Source organism: Eschrichtius robustus, chromosome 20 (genome assembly GCF_028021215.1).
Source record: "Eschrichtius robustus isolate mEscRob2 chromosome 20, mEscRob2.pri, whole genome shotgun sequence".
NCBI classification, from domain to species: Eukaryota; Metazoa; Chordata; class Mammalia; order Artiodactyla; family Eschrichtiidae; genus Eschrichtius; species Eschrichtius robustus.
In genome coordinates, this window is record NC_090843.1 from 61,356,283 (window position 1) to 61,372,548 (window position 16,266).

Consider the following 16,266-nt stretch of genomic DNA (forward strand, 5'->3'; position numbering starts at 1 on the left):
AGTAGCACCTGTCAAGAACAGGTTAGAACAGGCAGAGAGAAATGGGGATGGTAGCTTAACAAAACTTTATTTTCAGGCTTAAAGGGAACCAATAAAGAATTTTAAGTAAAAAAAGTACTATCAAAAATTTTACTCTAGGGCTTCTCTGGTGGCGCAGTGGTTGAGAATCTGCCTGCCAATGCAGGGGACATGGGTTCGAACCCTGGTCTGGGAAGATCCCACATGCCGCGGAGCAACTAGGCCCATGAGCCACAACTACTGAGCCTGCGCGTCTGGAGCCTGTGCTCCCAACAAGAGAGGCCGCGATAGTGAGAGAGGCCCGCGCACCGTGATGAAGAGTGGCCCCCGCTTGCCACAACTAGAGGAAGCCCTCGCACAGAAACAAAGACCCAACACAGCTAAAAATTAAAAATAAATAATAAATAAATAAATAAATAAAGAGAAGTATCAATGAAATTCTCCCCCCCAAAAAAATAGTTCTTTAAAAAAAAAAAAATTTTACTCTATTGATCTAGCAATAAATATTCACTGAGTAAATTCTTACACGATTTATCATCTATGTATCTTGCAATTCATTGCTATTCAAGTAGAACCTGAGCAGAGAATAGAAACTCGGTACATTTATTTTCTGTTCAATAAAGAGAAGAAAAGAAACATTTTGTGTAAGTAAAATAGAATATATAAGGAAAAAACATATCTTTTTATAAAACAGAATTTTCAAAAATAATTTGTGTTTCTGATTAATTTTTAAATGAAACTGCTTAAAAGAATATAAATGTATGGTAATAAATACTTTGTAACTCATAAAAGAATGCTTGTTGCAACAACAAAAGGACAGCTATCAATCTCGATTTAGCTACATGTTAAATAATTTTCATTAGGTATTACATTTACAATATTCACAATTCATAAGCTACCAAAAGTTTATCATCGTTGCCCAGTCACTTATATGGAGAAAGGAAAGATGAATAAAACAGATAGGAAGTGGTAAAATTCTAGTTCTTTTTGAAATTTTAGTTCTTTATAACAAATTTTGATGCAGTATTATGTGAAAGTCTTACAACTCTAAATTGGTACTGGAGGGACTTCCCTGGTGGTTCAGTGGTTAAGAATCCGCCTGCCAATGCAGGGGACATGGGTTCGAGCCCTGGTCAGGGAAGATCCCACATCCTGCGGAGCAGCTAAACCTGTGCACCACAACTACTAAGCCTGCGCTCTAGAGCCCACAAGCCACAACTACTGAGCCTACGAGCCACAACTGCTGAGCCTGTGAGCCACAACTACTGAGCCTGCGCTCTAGAGCCCGTGAGCCACAACTACTGAGTCCACATGCCACAACTACTGAGTCCGCGTGCCACAACTACTGAAGCCCCCGCGCCTAGAGCCCATGCTCTGCAACAAGAGAAGCCACTGCATTGAGAAGCCCGCGCACCACAAGGAAGACCCAATGCAGGCAAAAATAAATAAATAAATAAATTAATTAATTAAAAAGAATAAATTGGTACTGGAATGTGGCTGTTTTGTGAGCCATCAGAGGCTGTCTTTATCTATGACCTAAGACAAGATCAGGGAGAGAATGACTTTCGATGAATGAACTGAGTTTAAATACGACCTTTCTTCGAACTAATGGGAGCTTGTATCTGAGATAGTTCATAAGTTAGAAATGTCAACAGAAAAATATATTTATCAATTTTTAAAGGAAAATACTATATACCATTATTATTTAAATGCACACTACTATAATTATGAATGAGATTTGGAATCATTGGTTTAGAAGCCATTTATATTTATTTATCTTTTACTCATTTTTTTTCTATTTCATTGCTGGTGCTCATTTATTGGTTCATATGTTCTTTAGATATATAAATATATCTTTATATTTATATATTACAGACAAACATATGAAGTGCTTCTGGGGTGTAATGAGGTATAGTTTTCAGAGGTGTATTTAGACTTTGAGAAGCTCTTAGCATCTGACTAATATAAGGTAAGTTGCATTTTTCCTAAGTGTCCACTTTATCTTTTTGTAAAACCCAATTCAGACTTTTTGTTCTTGTGACACCTTCTCTCCTGCTCATTAATATTTTTGTGCTGTGTATAGTGTATAACTTTATTATTAATTCCTATTGTTGAATAATTGAATTTTTAAAAATATTCCAAAAATAGAGAACTTCCTATGTGTCATGCATTAATTTTTTCGTTAATCTATGTCACTGATAAAATGCTTCATCCACTACTAATAGAATTTAGTTACTGATTTCTGATGGTTAGAGGAAGCCAACAAATTTGTTTGTACCTCTCAGAAAAGGGCACAGTTTCCTTGAGTTTTGACTGGTAGGTTTGATATGGATTGATGTACCAAAAGTGAGTCATCTATGGTCACAGGAATTCATGTTGTGGTAGTTCCTCTTGAAATGAACACCTTTCATTTTAAGTTTATAAAATATACAATGTCTGCCAATGTCCAATTCAGTGGCTATTATAGATGAAATGCCTCAAAATACAGTGTTACCATAAGGGTGGCTCTAATAAAAAAGACAGATCATAATGTGTTTGCCTAAGAGGTGGAGAAGCTGGAACACTCAAACACTGCTGGTGGAAATGTAAAATGGTATAGCTACTTTGGAAGAGAGTCTGGCAGTTCCTCAAATGGTTAAACACAGACTTACTGTGTGACCCAATAATTCTGCTTTTAGGCATGTACACAAGAAATTTGAAAACATATGTCCATGCAAAAACTCGTACACAAGTGTTCACAGCAGCTTCATTCATAATAGCCAAAAAGTAGAAACAACCCAAGATGTCCATCAATGGGCAAATGAATAAGCACAATGTGGTGTACATCCACACAACGGCGTTTTATCCAGCCATGAAAAGGAGTGAAGTTCTAATACAAGCTACAACATTGACGAACCTTAAAAATATTATGCTGGCTGAAAGCAGTAGGATACGAAAGGCCATGTGCTATATGATCACCTAGAAAACGCAAATCTGTGACAGAAAGTAGATTAGTGGTTGCCTAGAGCTGGAGCTGGGGGTGGTCGGGGCCAGTTGAAAGTGACCGTAAATTGTATGGAGTTTCTTTCTGGGGTGATGGGAATGGTCTCAATTTGACTCCTGTTAATGGTTGCATAACTGTGTATATACTAAAAACCACTGAACGGTACATTTCAAATGGGTGAATTGTATAATATGTGAATTATAGCTCAATAAATCTGCTACCAAAAAACCCACACAATGAAACAAAAACAATGTTTTTAAATTGAAGCCAGATCGTGTTACTTAATCTAAAAAGCAAAACCAAAAATGAAACAAAGCCCACAGTGTCCTCCCCTAAGTAATTATTAAATGCTACAACCTCGAGTGAGCCAGAGATGCCTGTTGTGGTCTCATGTAAGTCCACGGTCAACATATGCCCCTGCACAAAAAGGACCCTGTGTGGCTTTACCCTAGGTGATTCCTTTCTTTTAGATGAGAAGTTTCAATAAGTCCTGAGTTTTATAAGATACCTATTCGATTGGATTAAATTAGTTAGACATTTATACTTAGTTTACTTGGATTGTAATTTTGCTCTAGGGCAATATAATTGAGCAATATGTTTAATTTTTGTGTGGTGTTTGTTTTTTGTTTTTTGTTTTTTTGGATTTATAGTGTTTTTCATTTTCTTCTAATATTTTCTTATGAAAAAATTCAAACATACAGTTGAAAAAATTTGTAGTTATCTTCAGTCTACCCACTACCTAGAGTTTAGCATTAACATTTCATTACGCTTGTTTCAGCACATGTCTATCCATCTATCCATCCCTCTAACCTTCCATTCAGCCATCTGTTTTTTCTGACGCATTTCAAAGTAAACTGCACGTTTCAGTACATGTCCTCTTTAAGACTTCAGCATTCAGATCATTAGCCTGAGTTCAGGATTTGCTCACAGTTTCTTCTTTTGATATATAATTTACATACTTTGAAATGCACAAATCTTGAGCATGTATTTGCTGCATTTTGACAGATGCATAAACTCGTGTAACCCAAACTGCTATCAGGGCATAGAACATCACCATTACCTTAGAAAATTTTCCTCTGGCCCCTTCCCAGCCAATCACGCTGAATTTCCTGTTCTCCCCGACAAAAGTGCCCACTGTTCTCTCTCTCGCTCTCTTTTTTTTTTCCATTTTAGTTTCATTTTGTTTTTTAAAAAACAGTGAGGATAGATCGATGGAATACAGAAGATGAGGACAGGCTCTGGGTGTAGTTCAGGCAGATGAGAATTGTATCATTCTGGAATATATTTGTATCTGGTCAGACCATTGTTAATACTATCAATAATACACCTCACTGTGGTAGTGACTTAGAGTGAGGTATTTCCATTTTTTAAAAAATTCTTATAAATAATGTTGTGATGAACATTTTCCTATAAATCTCTAGATGCATGTATAGTTATTAATAGTCAAATTAGTATTTCCCTTTATCTGAACCAGACTGAACTTTGGTTCTTTTGATGGAATGAACTCACATTCCCTTCATTTCCAATTAAGTGCAATGTTCAACCGATATCCAGAAACCTGCACAGAGGCAACATCGGTCATTGGATGGCCTGGTCCTAAACCCCCAGCGATTTGGGGATGGACAGGAGATGGGTTTTGCTCAAAGCCAACTGCTGAGCCCTTGTAAGGACTATCACGTGATTGTTACTGCCAAATAGAGGTGCCTGACCCTTCTAACTTTCTCAGAGACTGAAACTGGGGACCTAAGGTGAAATCCAATTGCAGCTTATTTTTGCCTTATTTGGAATGTGAAGAGAAAACTGTCCTCTTAATGTAACCATTGAGACATGTGTCAAGAAGAACAAGCAAGCTACATTTCTAAGCAAAGGTGCTCTAAGCAGGGGGTATGCAGATGTCACTCTGACCTTGTCATACATTGCTCATAGCAATGGCCTTACTCTGTTATTTCCATCCTCTCCAGTGGGATGGAAAAGTCATTACATGACAGAGCCAAGAACTTCAGGCCCCTTTAGGGATTTTTCTCAAGGAGCTCTTATAAACGTGAATTTGCGGGTTACTGAAACATATTTTGCCTAATTGCCTTTTCTGCTCCCCAAGGATTATGCCAGCTACTAGTATATTACTAAAAAGGCCGTACTTCTTTTAAGCGATTCATTATTTTGAACCATGTATGGGTTTGTTATGGCTGTCATAACAAAGTACCCCAGACTGGGAGGCTTAACCAAAAGAAATGTATTTTCTCACAATCCTGGAAGCTGGAAGTCCAGATCAACGTGTCAGCAGGATGCCTTCTTCTCAGGCCTCTCTCCTCGGCTTGTAGATGGCCGTCTTCTCCCTGTGTCTTCACACAGCCTTCTCTCTGTGTGTCCTGTTCTCCTTATAAGGACACCAGTCATATTGGATTAGGGCCCACTGTGACCTCATTTTACCTTAATTACCTCTTTAAAGCCTTATCTCCAAATACAGTCACATTCTGAGGTACTGTGGGTTAGGACCTCAACATACGAATATTTTTTTCAGGGGAGACACAATTCAGTCTATAAGAAACCATAAAACACAAATATATAAGAAAAATATGAGCATAAGAAAAAGTAAAAAGCTCATAGCTTCATCAATTTGAACAAACCAAGATCCTTTCTTGTTTTTGCCCAAACTCAGACCTAGTTGATAGTTTTTTTTTTTTAATTAATTAATTAATTAATTAATTTTTGGCTGTGTTGGGTCTTTGTTGCTGCGCGCAGGCTTTCTCTAGTTGTGGCAAGCGGGGGCTACTCTTCGTTGCGGTGCGCGGGCTTCTCACTGCGGTGGCTACTCTTGCTGCAGAGCATGGGCTCTAGGCGCGCAGGCTTCAGTAGTTGTGGTATGCGGGCTCAGTAGTTGTGGCTCTTGGGCTCTAGAGCGCAGGCTCAATAGCTGTGGCACACGGGCTTAGTTACTCTGCAGCATGTGGGATCTTCCCGGACCAGGGCTCAAACCCATGTCCCCTGAATTGACAGGTGGATTCTTAACCACTGTGCCACCAGGGAAGCCCCTGATGGTTCTTATCCCTGGTTCTTATGCACTAGTTCACAATACTAACAGCAATCCAAGTATACTGTCCGTTTTATTACAAGCTCAGCATTAGGCATTTTTAAACAAAAGACTAATTAGTTACATATTACTCTTCTTTTTTGTCTGAAAGCATCCTTTATTTCTGCTTTCTTTAGACTCTTTTTGTCCCATTTTATCTTAAAGTACTTTTTTAATTAAAAATTTCTTTTTCATTGAAGTATAGTTGATTTACGATGTTGTGTTAGTTTCTGGTGTACAGCAATGTGATTCAGATATATATACATATATATTCTTTTTCATATTCTTTTACATTATGATTTATCACAGGATATTGAATATAGTTCCCTGTGCTGTACAGTAGGACCTTGTTGCTTATCTTATATATAGTAGTGTGTATCTGCTATTCCCAAACTCCTAATTTATCCCTCCCCCACCCCCTTTCCCCTTTGGTAACCCTAAGTCTCTTTTCTATGTCTGTGAGTCTGTTTCTGTCTTGTAAATAAGTTCATTTGTCTCATATTTTAGATTCCACAATATATTTACTCTTTTAATTCAACTTCCCTGAATGAATTTCCTAGTTGGAATGTTTTCCTTTAGGTTTATTTGTTACATATATTTTCCTCATTCAAGTTCACATAACTGTATCAGGTCAATGTTTTTCTTACTTTATTAAACTCTTCTTGAACAATCTTAAATGTAACCTATATAATCTAAAATAATATTGGAAAACTTTTTCCTATTAAATAGTTGACTAATCTCTAGTATTGCCTCTAGGATTTCTATTAAATAATAAGTTTCTATTAAAGAAATATGTATAATTGGAAAAAGGGATTAGTAGCACTTTACATAAGACTGTAAGTATATCAATTGTCCACATCAAAAAATGGGGGAGGGATACTTATGGTACTAATGCGGGTGGGGAGACTAGAAGTCCTCCAAGTCATTTCTTGGTACCACTCCAAAACCCAAGGAACTGCAAGTGAGAAATGAGATGACATACACAACAGTGACATTTAGTCAGCAGGAACTGGTTGTGAAAGCTATTGGCAGGTACTGGAATAAAGTGTCAGAAAATTGCTCAGATAGAACTATTTGGTGTCTGGTAATCCTGCATCTGGAGTCTGATGATGACATTTGGTCTGTTTGCCAAAAAACTATGAGGCTGTTGATGCCTTTTCCCAGGATGTTAAAATGGCCAAGCCGAGGGAAGTGCAAAACTATTGCCTGGGGGTGGTGGTGGTGGGGTCCCTATATTTTTGCATCAGTCTTTGTTAATTGTTGGCAAGTTGTGTTGATGTTTTGAGAGAAGAATTTCATTTGATTTTTGATACTAACCCCTCCAGGCACTAAAATATAAACCTCAAAGAAAAGAAAGCTGTCTTCCAATGTGTACCTCCAAAGAAGAGCCTTTAGGGAGCCTCAGCTCCTTCTTTTCTCTGTCTTTGTTGCTACTCTTCCCATCAGCACCGTGCCAAAGATGCAGACTAAGTATTTAGCCTGTACTCTGGGCTGAACAGCCTGGATGGGACACTTTCCTTCCAGGTTCTGATTCTATTTCCTTTCTGGGGACCCCACTTTTATGATTCCCCAGGACCAAGAAGAGCAATCTGGGATACTGATTCCCAGATGGGAATTTGGCAGTGTTTATAATGACCTGGAAATGGAGATGTCGCTCTGCCAGCCAGGCCCTCAGAGGAGAGTTCTGGCAGGCTGGAATGCGAGGCTCTCCACTTTTAAGCACACCTACCTGCTCTCACCTTCAGTTTGCCTTCACTGCCTCCCCAGTTTACTTTCCCTAAGCCCTAACTCTAGCCCCTGTGAGCAGTCAAGATGATGGCTGAGGTTGGGTTCGGAGCAAGAAGGCAAGGCTTCTGTTGATGGAGGGGACATTACCAAGATGCCCCGAGGAAGTTCCAGCACAGATAAGGCCTGTGTGGAAGGATGTCCTGGTATAGATTGCTCAGTGCTTCCAAAGGGCAGGAAACATCCAGCTCCATGGTTCAGACGACTTGGCATATTGTATAGTTGGTCATGCTATATATAGACGAGACATACCTCTGCCCAGAGATTCATACCTTACCGTTCCAATTACATTTCTGTTGGTCCACGAACCCCCAGCCTCACAGAGGACCTTTTTTTTTTTTTTTCTTTTCTTTTAGCTGCTGCCTTCCTAAAACCAGTCTCTGTGCCAAGCACTGGAAGAAACCTGATTTTGTTCTGTGAAGTTTCCATCTTATATAATTCATATTTAAATTATATAATTTATATGGCTGGTCTTATAAGGTGTAGAAGAGGTGGGGGAGAGAATCCAGTGTGTATTTAGGGGAAGTCGGTGATATAGATAATATATTTTGGGAGGCCAGGGAGCTTGCGTGCTTAAGATACTGTTTTTCAAATTTAATGTGCATACAAATTACCTGGGGATATTATTAAAATGTAAGTTCTGATTCAGTCTTCTTGGGATGGGTCCACTGACGGTACTTTCAGTAGCATTCCTTAGGATCTCCCAGGGCAGGGTAGAGGCTTAGGGTGTTAGGCAAGGCTTAGCGGGAGCTCCAGATGGAACCACAGGTAGAGCCAAGTCCCCTCTGGAAGTGCCGTGTCAGAGACTGGACAAGAAGCGCGAGCTCTGCGATCCCTTTCAGTTTTACGATTCTGGTTTTGGGTTCTGAGACTCCAACAAGGGGCTTCTGAAACTTTTGGGGTCACAGACCTCTGTAGGAATGATAAAAGCTGTGTACCCTTTTATACCCCAAATGCACACACTCCTCCTCCGCAAACCGCTCTAGGCCCCGCGGCGGGCCCGCAGCCCCGGTGCAGGACTTCTGCCGGCCTTTGGGGTCCCGCACCGGCGACCCGGGCAGTTCTGCCGCTCAGCATCTGGTGCGGCTCCGCGTCAGGCGCGGGCGGGGGCGTGCCGGAGGGCGTGCCGGGGGCGTGGCCAAGGCGGGCGCTGGCCACGCCCCTCGGTCGTGCGAGAGGCCGAGCTTGCTGCATTGCAGCCGCCGCGGCGCCGCTCGGCTCCTCACTCCCAACAATGGCGGCTCCAAGCCCGAGCGGCGGCGGCGGCTCCGGGGGCGGCAGCGGCAGCGGCACCTCGGGCCCCGTGGGGTCCCCGGCGCCCGGCCACCCGGCCGTCAGCAGCATGCAGGGTAAGGAAGGCGGCGGCGCCGAGACCCCGGCCCCCCAGCGCGGCCGTCGGCGTCGTCGCGGCCTGTCCCCGCGGCCGCGGACGCCCCCGGACCCGGCTGAGGAAGCCACCGAGCCGCCCGCGCCGGTCCGCCTCCCTCCCTCCCCGCTTCCCGCCCCGGGCCGGCCGCCCCGGGCTCGGCCTGGCTCCGGGCGGCGGGCCGCGCAGGCCCGGGCCGCGGCCTCCGCCCGCGCTCGGCCCTGCGGGCTCCCGGCCGCCCGCGGGGGCCCACCTGGCCCGGGCCCGCCCCGCGGCCACCCCCGCCGCGGCCGCCGCTTACCTGGCGCGCCCCGCCCGCCTTTCCGGGAACGCGCGGCCGGGCTGCGGCGGCGGGAGGCGCCCGGGGCCTGCCCCGCGGGTCTCGGCCGCCCAGGGAGGCGGCGGCGTCCCGGCCCCGCGCCCCTCGGCCCCTCGGCCCCTCGGTCCCGCGCCCTGGCGCCCCGGCGCCCCGGCCCGGCTCCCCGCCGCCGCCGCCGCAGTGGGGCCCGCTCAGGGCCATCTTGGTTCCCTGCGGGCGCCGCCGGGCCCGGCCGCCGCCTGACCTCTGGGCTCCGCGGTCCTCCTGGACCCTCGGTTTCCAAACTTCTGCGGGTTTCTGCGCGCTGGGCGGGTGGGGCGGGGGTGTTCAGGCCCGTGCCACCTGTAAGGTGATGAGACAGCCCTTGGCCTGGGAGAGGCCGGGGGTTTCTGTGTTAGCCTGGCATGCAGACCAAATAAATAAATAAATAAATGAAACAGAGGGAGCTCGGTTGAAATGCAGAGATCCGGGAAATCGAAAGGCAGGGGTCAGAGTGGTTCTCTGCGGGGACTGGACATCTGAAGCAGCCCTCCTAATTAATGGCTTTCCCCGGTGGGAATGCTTCTTAGCTCTGTGTGGCTCTTGACAGGGGCTGTTGTGAAAATACCAGGCCCCAGCCCATGAGGGACCGTTTCCTTGAGTTTACTGGGGAATTTTGAGTAGTAATGTTATTTCTGAAAACAGGAAATCTCAGAAATCTCTTGACAACTTTCGCAGACTTGCTTGCGTTAAATTATTAGCAGCATCAGTTGGGGTACCCTTCGTGGTCCGTGTGACCATGGTTACTCTTTGATTAAAATCTTCCTAAAGGGCTCCGAGGTCTATCTTAACCGTCTGTCTAGTTAGGTTTGACGTTTGTTGAGTATTTCGGGTTTATGAGAGGGTGATTCATGAAGCAGAGGCGGGATTTTATTCATTTTTATATCCCTGTTCCCCTCCCCATGGGATATACGTAAGGAACAGTGATAGATATATAGACAGGATGATGTCAGAGCTCAGAGGACACTTTCTGTGCAGGCCCTCAGATAATTAATTCAAATTAAATTAGTTATTGGCTGCCACTGTGTTGTACAATATACAGATGAAGTACAGGATGGGTTTCCTGATCTTCCAGCTCTACAGTCTCGGTGGTGGTGGTGGTGGTGGTGGTGGTGAAATGAAACAGCAAAATGACAATTTAAGATTATATTGCATATCCCAAACGGGTGACTTACAAAGCTTATAAAAATGCAAGGTTTTTTTTGGGTGGGGGCGGGAGGGGATGAGTAGGGAGGCTGATAGTTCGAAAAAGCTGTAGAAATTAATTTTCGTTCAGAAATGTTTATTGAGCATCTGCCTGGTGCCAGGCATAGTGCTCTAGTGCTGGGTATACAGAAAAGTGTGAGTCAGACGGTCTCATTCCTGATGGAGCTTACCCTCCTGATAGGACTGGGGAGGGAAGACAACATGCAGATAAGTAAGAAAGATTGCTAATTGAGAAAAGTGTTATGAAGGTAACAAGCTGGGTTAGAAGTTAATGGGGGAGGGGGCAGTATGCTTTGGTAGTTTGGTCACAGAAGACCTGTCTGGAAACAGGACTCTGTTATGATAAAGAAGAGGGTTCTAGGCGGAGGGAACAGTGTGTGTGAAGATTCCAAAGTGGGAAAGAGCTTGGAGTGTTCTAGGAACTCAGAGGAAGTCATCGTGTTTAGGAATTATTCTGATGCGCTCCATTCTCCTCTCACACCCCTGAGTTTTGATACCCAGTAAACTGAATCTTCTGCTAAGCAGAACCCAGTTTAAAAGGGAGAGGGAGGACATAAGACTTCTCTTTGAATTATTGATCAATTTTCTTTTATCAGTACTGTGTCTAGCCTTGATTGACTCAGGAACCTGTCGTATCTTCTTGAACCTCTCTTGATTACTCAGAATGAAGAGAAGCGCTTGAAACTCTCAAGACGTTCTCTCGAACAACCCAGGTTACAAAGCGTGAGCTTGAGCAGCTGTGTAGGATCTTTTTTGTCTTGTGATGTTAGAGCCCAACCTCCCTTACTTCACCTATCAGATCTTTGGCTTAAGATCATACTTCAGGTCCTTAGAAGATGTTTGGTAAATGCCACTCCCAAGCATGGTCACCTGCCACCCCCAGAGCACTGTCTCTCTGGGAGTTTTTAATGGCCAAGCTCTTTCCAATAGCAGGGTTTAGCTGTGGGACGCGTGGAATACATGTCATATAACAGACATTGGTGTTCGTTCTGTGTGAGAAGCACCGTGCTGGGCACTGGGTCACCCTGCACATTTTTTCATGGCTTGAGGTTTGTGGCCCAAGAGTGGTCTCAGTTGAGAATTATTTTTTTTTAATATAATAATGCTTGAGTTAAGCCAGAGCTCTGGTGTCCTGGATTTGAATCCCCTCATCGGGACTTAAGAATTTTGTGACCTTGGGCAAGATACTTAACCTCTCCAAGCCTCAGTTTCTCAGTTGGGAAGCAGGAATAATGCTTACCTTACAGGAACTTTGAGAATGCATATAAAGTGTGGGCCTGACACACAGTAAGGATGTGATTGATACATGTTAGCCGTCATCATTGTAATAGCAACAGTACTCTTATTTGTAATGGTCTAATTGTCTCTTTCATTATTAGCAGATGAGTCCCTAACCCCTCATGATCCATCACCCAGTTTCTTTAGCTTCATTATTACTGGGTCCTACCCTTTTCTCTACCCTGTTTATTTCCATTTTTCATTATTGAGCATTTCTGGTCAGAGTATTCTTGATGAGTCTTTATTCTCCCTGGGTTCAGGTAACTGCTCTGCTGTGTACAAGCTCTGTGACCTTGGGGAAATTACCTACATTTTCTGAACTCATCTGAGTTTCTTATCTGTTAAAATAGGGATAATACCTTACAGGGCTGTTGTGAGAATCACATTATTAGATTAATGCACATGAAAGGGCTTTGAAAATTATGAAATATCTATACGTATATAAGGATTGCTATTAGACATGGCTATTTAAATGCTTTAGTTACTAAACCCTTAAAATATAGTAGATTTTTAAAAATCTCATGAACACAAGAAGTTAAATTTATTGTAGGAGACTTAAAGCAGGGGAAGATAAAACTTTTCCTTAAACTTTACTTGGATAGCTGAGAAATGTCAGTTTTTAAAAAATGTGTAGAATAGTTAGAATCTATAATTGAGTCTGAAAAACATGGAGTCATTTGTAAAATACTTGTTACAGGAACTGGTTATAAAGTATATGTTGTAAGTGCCTCAGATTCTCTTAATGTGCTCATGTAGGTAGTTTTTCTTTTTTTCTTTTTGAGTCTCAGATATAGATGTATAACAGAAAAGTTATGGACTAGTCCAGTCCTTACCCATTTACCCTCCGCTGAACATTTTATAAATATCAATTTAAGTAAAAAGATGATAGCTTGATTTTACTTTTTAAAAATGTGCAAAATAATGTACAGCATAGCGACTATAGTTAATAATACTGTATTGCATATTTGAAAGTTGCTAAGAGAGTAGAGCTTAAAAGTTCTCATCACAAGAAAAAAAATTATTTAACTATGTGTGGTGACAGATGTTAACTAGACTTACTGTGTGGCGATCATTTCGCAATATGTACAAATAGCGAATCAAGTTGTACACCTGAAACTAATATAATGTTTGTCAATTATACCTCAGTAAAAATATTTACAAAATAAAAGAAAACACACAGAACTTTCAAGTGTAATGAAACATATCTGTTAAGAAAAAGTGAAGGTTTAAAATCAGTATACTTTTTTCTCCCAATAATATTTGAATAAAAACATTAGTATGAAATGCCCTATTTGTGATTATATTTGACTGTCTTTCTATTTTTACCATTTAGTTTGTGGTTTTCAAGAACCATAGGAGGGTGCCTTTATCCCAATTTAAAGAACTGAATTGTGCAGACAGTGGACAAGGTACCAAACCCTAGAACTGCTTGCCTTTCCCACTGTGTTGCACACTATTTCTTTCACCATTTATTTGACATAGCCTGATAAATAAAATCCAGGCCAGGAAATTGGTCCCTCCTCAGAGCACATATTGCATTTCTGTATGTTCCTTAAAAAGGAGAGCAACCCTAGTATTAAAATTAAAAAAGTAGAAAAACATAACGCTTTCAGGATACTTATTTTCTCACATTTTCCTTTAATGTCCCTTATTAGAGTGTGAGTGTGTGTTGAAACTTGTTTAAGATGGGATATTAGTGAACCCTGTATTTTGAGTCATGTCTCTATTTTTGCAAATTTCTCTTTTTCCATTCCATTTCTCTTACCTAATTTGAGAAGCTGGGTTGATTTGGGCCCATAGAGTTTTTCTTATTTTTAGGGGTCTGGAGGTCAAAATCAACTCCATCACATATAATTCAGGTCAGTCTGCATCCTAGGAGATAGAGACAGCCCACATGATACAACCTGAGGAAGTTTAATTCAGATTTAAAATTAAGAAGGGAAACTAATAGTTAACACAGCTCTTTTTTCACTGTCTTTACCTAATTTGATGCTCATAAGTGCTCTTTAAGGGTAGATGGGCATGGTCCCCTTTCATATATTAGGGAACTGACATTTAAAGTAAGGAATTTGCCCTAGTTGAAGTGGGTTTTAATCCACCTGGTGACAGGCAGCCTTTGCTCTTTCGACTCCTCTGCCCAGGTTCACATGGCTTCTCCGAGCTCTATTTAAGTCACTTCAGCCATTCAGGTCTGAGAGAAGAACCTTTGCCAGAAGTGATGCAGATTCCGGAATAGAAGGAAGAGATTATTTTAGGTTTCAGTCAGGGGGTGGAAGCTGTACGCATCCAGCCATGTTTGGGTTGAGTTTGGAGCCTCAGGGCTTCCTGATGCTTCTTTGTGTTGCAGAGTTCTGAACTTGCTGGGGCATTTACCCTGGCACTTTGAATTTGGGGGCATTTTGATTGCAAATCTACAGGCAAGCAGAAAACTTTAATTAGATGTTGAAAGGTAATAGAACTCTTTCAACACTATGCATAGTGTGGAAAAGGCACCCACTTAGCATAGGAGTTAATAGCATACGTTGCCATCCTGGTTAAATTTGTCATCTGGGCAACTTACTGTCCTGCTAATGGGCATGGGTTAGCTTCTGGCCCTTTTCCCCAACTCCAGAAAGTCTCCATGTGTCTCTTCACACTCTTGGCAAGGTTGAGAATTAACGTGACCCTGTAGAAAGGATTCAAGGGCGAGGAGAGAGGAGATGGGCCTGACTTAGCAGCCACGCAGTGAGAGGGAGCACTGGGGCCAGTAGTTAGCGCAGCTCAAGAGGGACCTTTACAAAGAAGCTGGCAGTCCCGTCGTGCACGGCTTGATTCTTGAAGGACAGCATGTCATTCCCCACCAGGGGGAAGGATGGTGGAAGTGGACACAACAGCAGCTCTTTCAAGCTGTATTATAGCTCATCTTACCAACAGTCACCCAAAGTTTTCAAAAGGGGGAAGCTAGAAGAGGGTTGCCAGATAGATCTCTGTTATACATCTGACATACATATATGTGTGTCTATCTGTGCCTGACTTTGCTGAAAAATAAGCGACATTAAATGGCTCTCCTGATGCGTTTGCCAGTGTCCCTGAGATCTGGGTTAGGTTCCTGCCAGGAGACAGTACCCACTCCGGAGTTAAGTCCTCAGGACAGCAGGCTGGGTGTAGGAAGGGCTGTAACAGAGAGGCAGAGTGTGGAATCCTTTGCTTTTACCTCTCTTGGTGACTGGGAATGAAAGGAGAGGGACTGGTTTTGTGTGGGTTAAGCTGGTCTGATAGGGAAGGTGCCATAATTGTTGCTCACCTGAGGGAGAGACCAGGAATAATAATGACTCTGATAACATTAACCTGCGCTATCCCAGGCTCTGTGTTGCATTTATTACCTTATTTAATCATCACAAAACACTTTTGGGTATTATTATTCTGTTTTACAGATGAGAAAATTGAGGCTCATAGAGGTTAGATACTTGCCCACAGTCACATGGTTCATGAGTTGCTCTCCCGGGTGTACTAGGCTTCCTTGAACGGGCTCGATGGTAACACAGTGCTTAGTTACAAACCGAAGGGTGAATAAGGTGGTCATCAGCCACAGGAAGGAAAGAAACTGGCATACGAGGGCTGACAAGATCCTGAATTTTTAAAAATGTGGAAAAGCTTAGTATTCATAAAATCATGAGTGGTTCCGGATGACGCAAATAACCTGGAATTACTAAATGAAGGTGGGTGGGTCCCTTTTAAGTTTGAGAAAGGTGAAGTCAGGAAAGCTCAAGGAAGTAACACAGCAGGAAATCTTGTGGAACTCACTCTAAGTACAATGAAAATACAGAGTTTGGATAAGCTTAGATAAATGCTGAGATGTTAGAGTCAGAATGGTATACTATGAGTAACTTTACAGTTGAAGGCACATGCCAAAATTTTGAGGTTGAAGTTGGAAGGCGGCAAGCTGCTGGCCTCTTCATGCTTGTGGCAGAAGGAAGATTTGGGAGCTTGGTCTGTGGGCCTGACCCAGTAAGGCAGGCAGCTGTGATTTTCTTTGTGTCAGTGTGGCTTCATACTGGAGTTCATTATCCTTTTCAGCATTACCAGAATCCAGGGTGTCCAGGAAACTATAAGGCACTACTGAGGAGGTGGGAAGCCACTTAGCGCCCCTGTCCCGCCCCCCCCCCACCACCACACCCTCAGCCCAGGCGAAGGGCAGTGCGGATGGTTGCTGTGCCCCGTGA

At 42.9% G+C, this 16,266-nt stretch overlaps 1 protein-coding gene across 2 annotated transcripts in view; it reads left to right on the plus strand.

Moving 5' to 3' along the window:
- The first annotated feature begins 9,068 nt into the window (after window positions 1-9,068).
- The window catches only part of MAP2K4 (mitogen-activated protein kinase kinase 4), a 103,507-nt gene continuing 96,309 nt past the window's right edge, over window positions 9,069-16,266 (plus strand). For both annotated transcript variants that reach the window (XM_068530949.1, XM_068530948.1), the window contains exon 1: window positions 9,069-9,205. In XM_068530949.1, coding sequence (XP_068387050.1) covers window positions 9,091-9,205 — 115 coding nt within the window. In that variant the 5' untranslated portion in view covers window positions 9,069-9,090. The remainder of the gene's footprint in view (window positions 9,206-16,266) is intronic.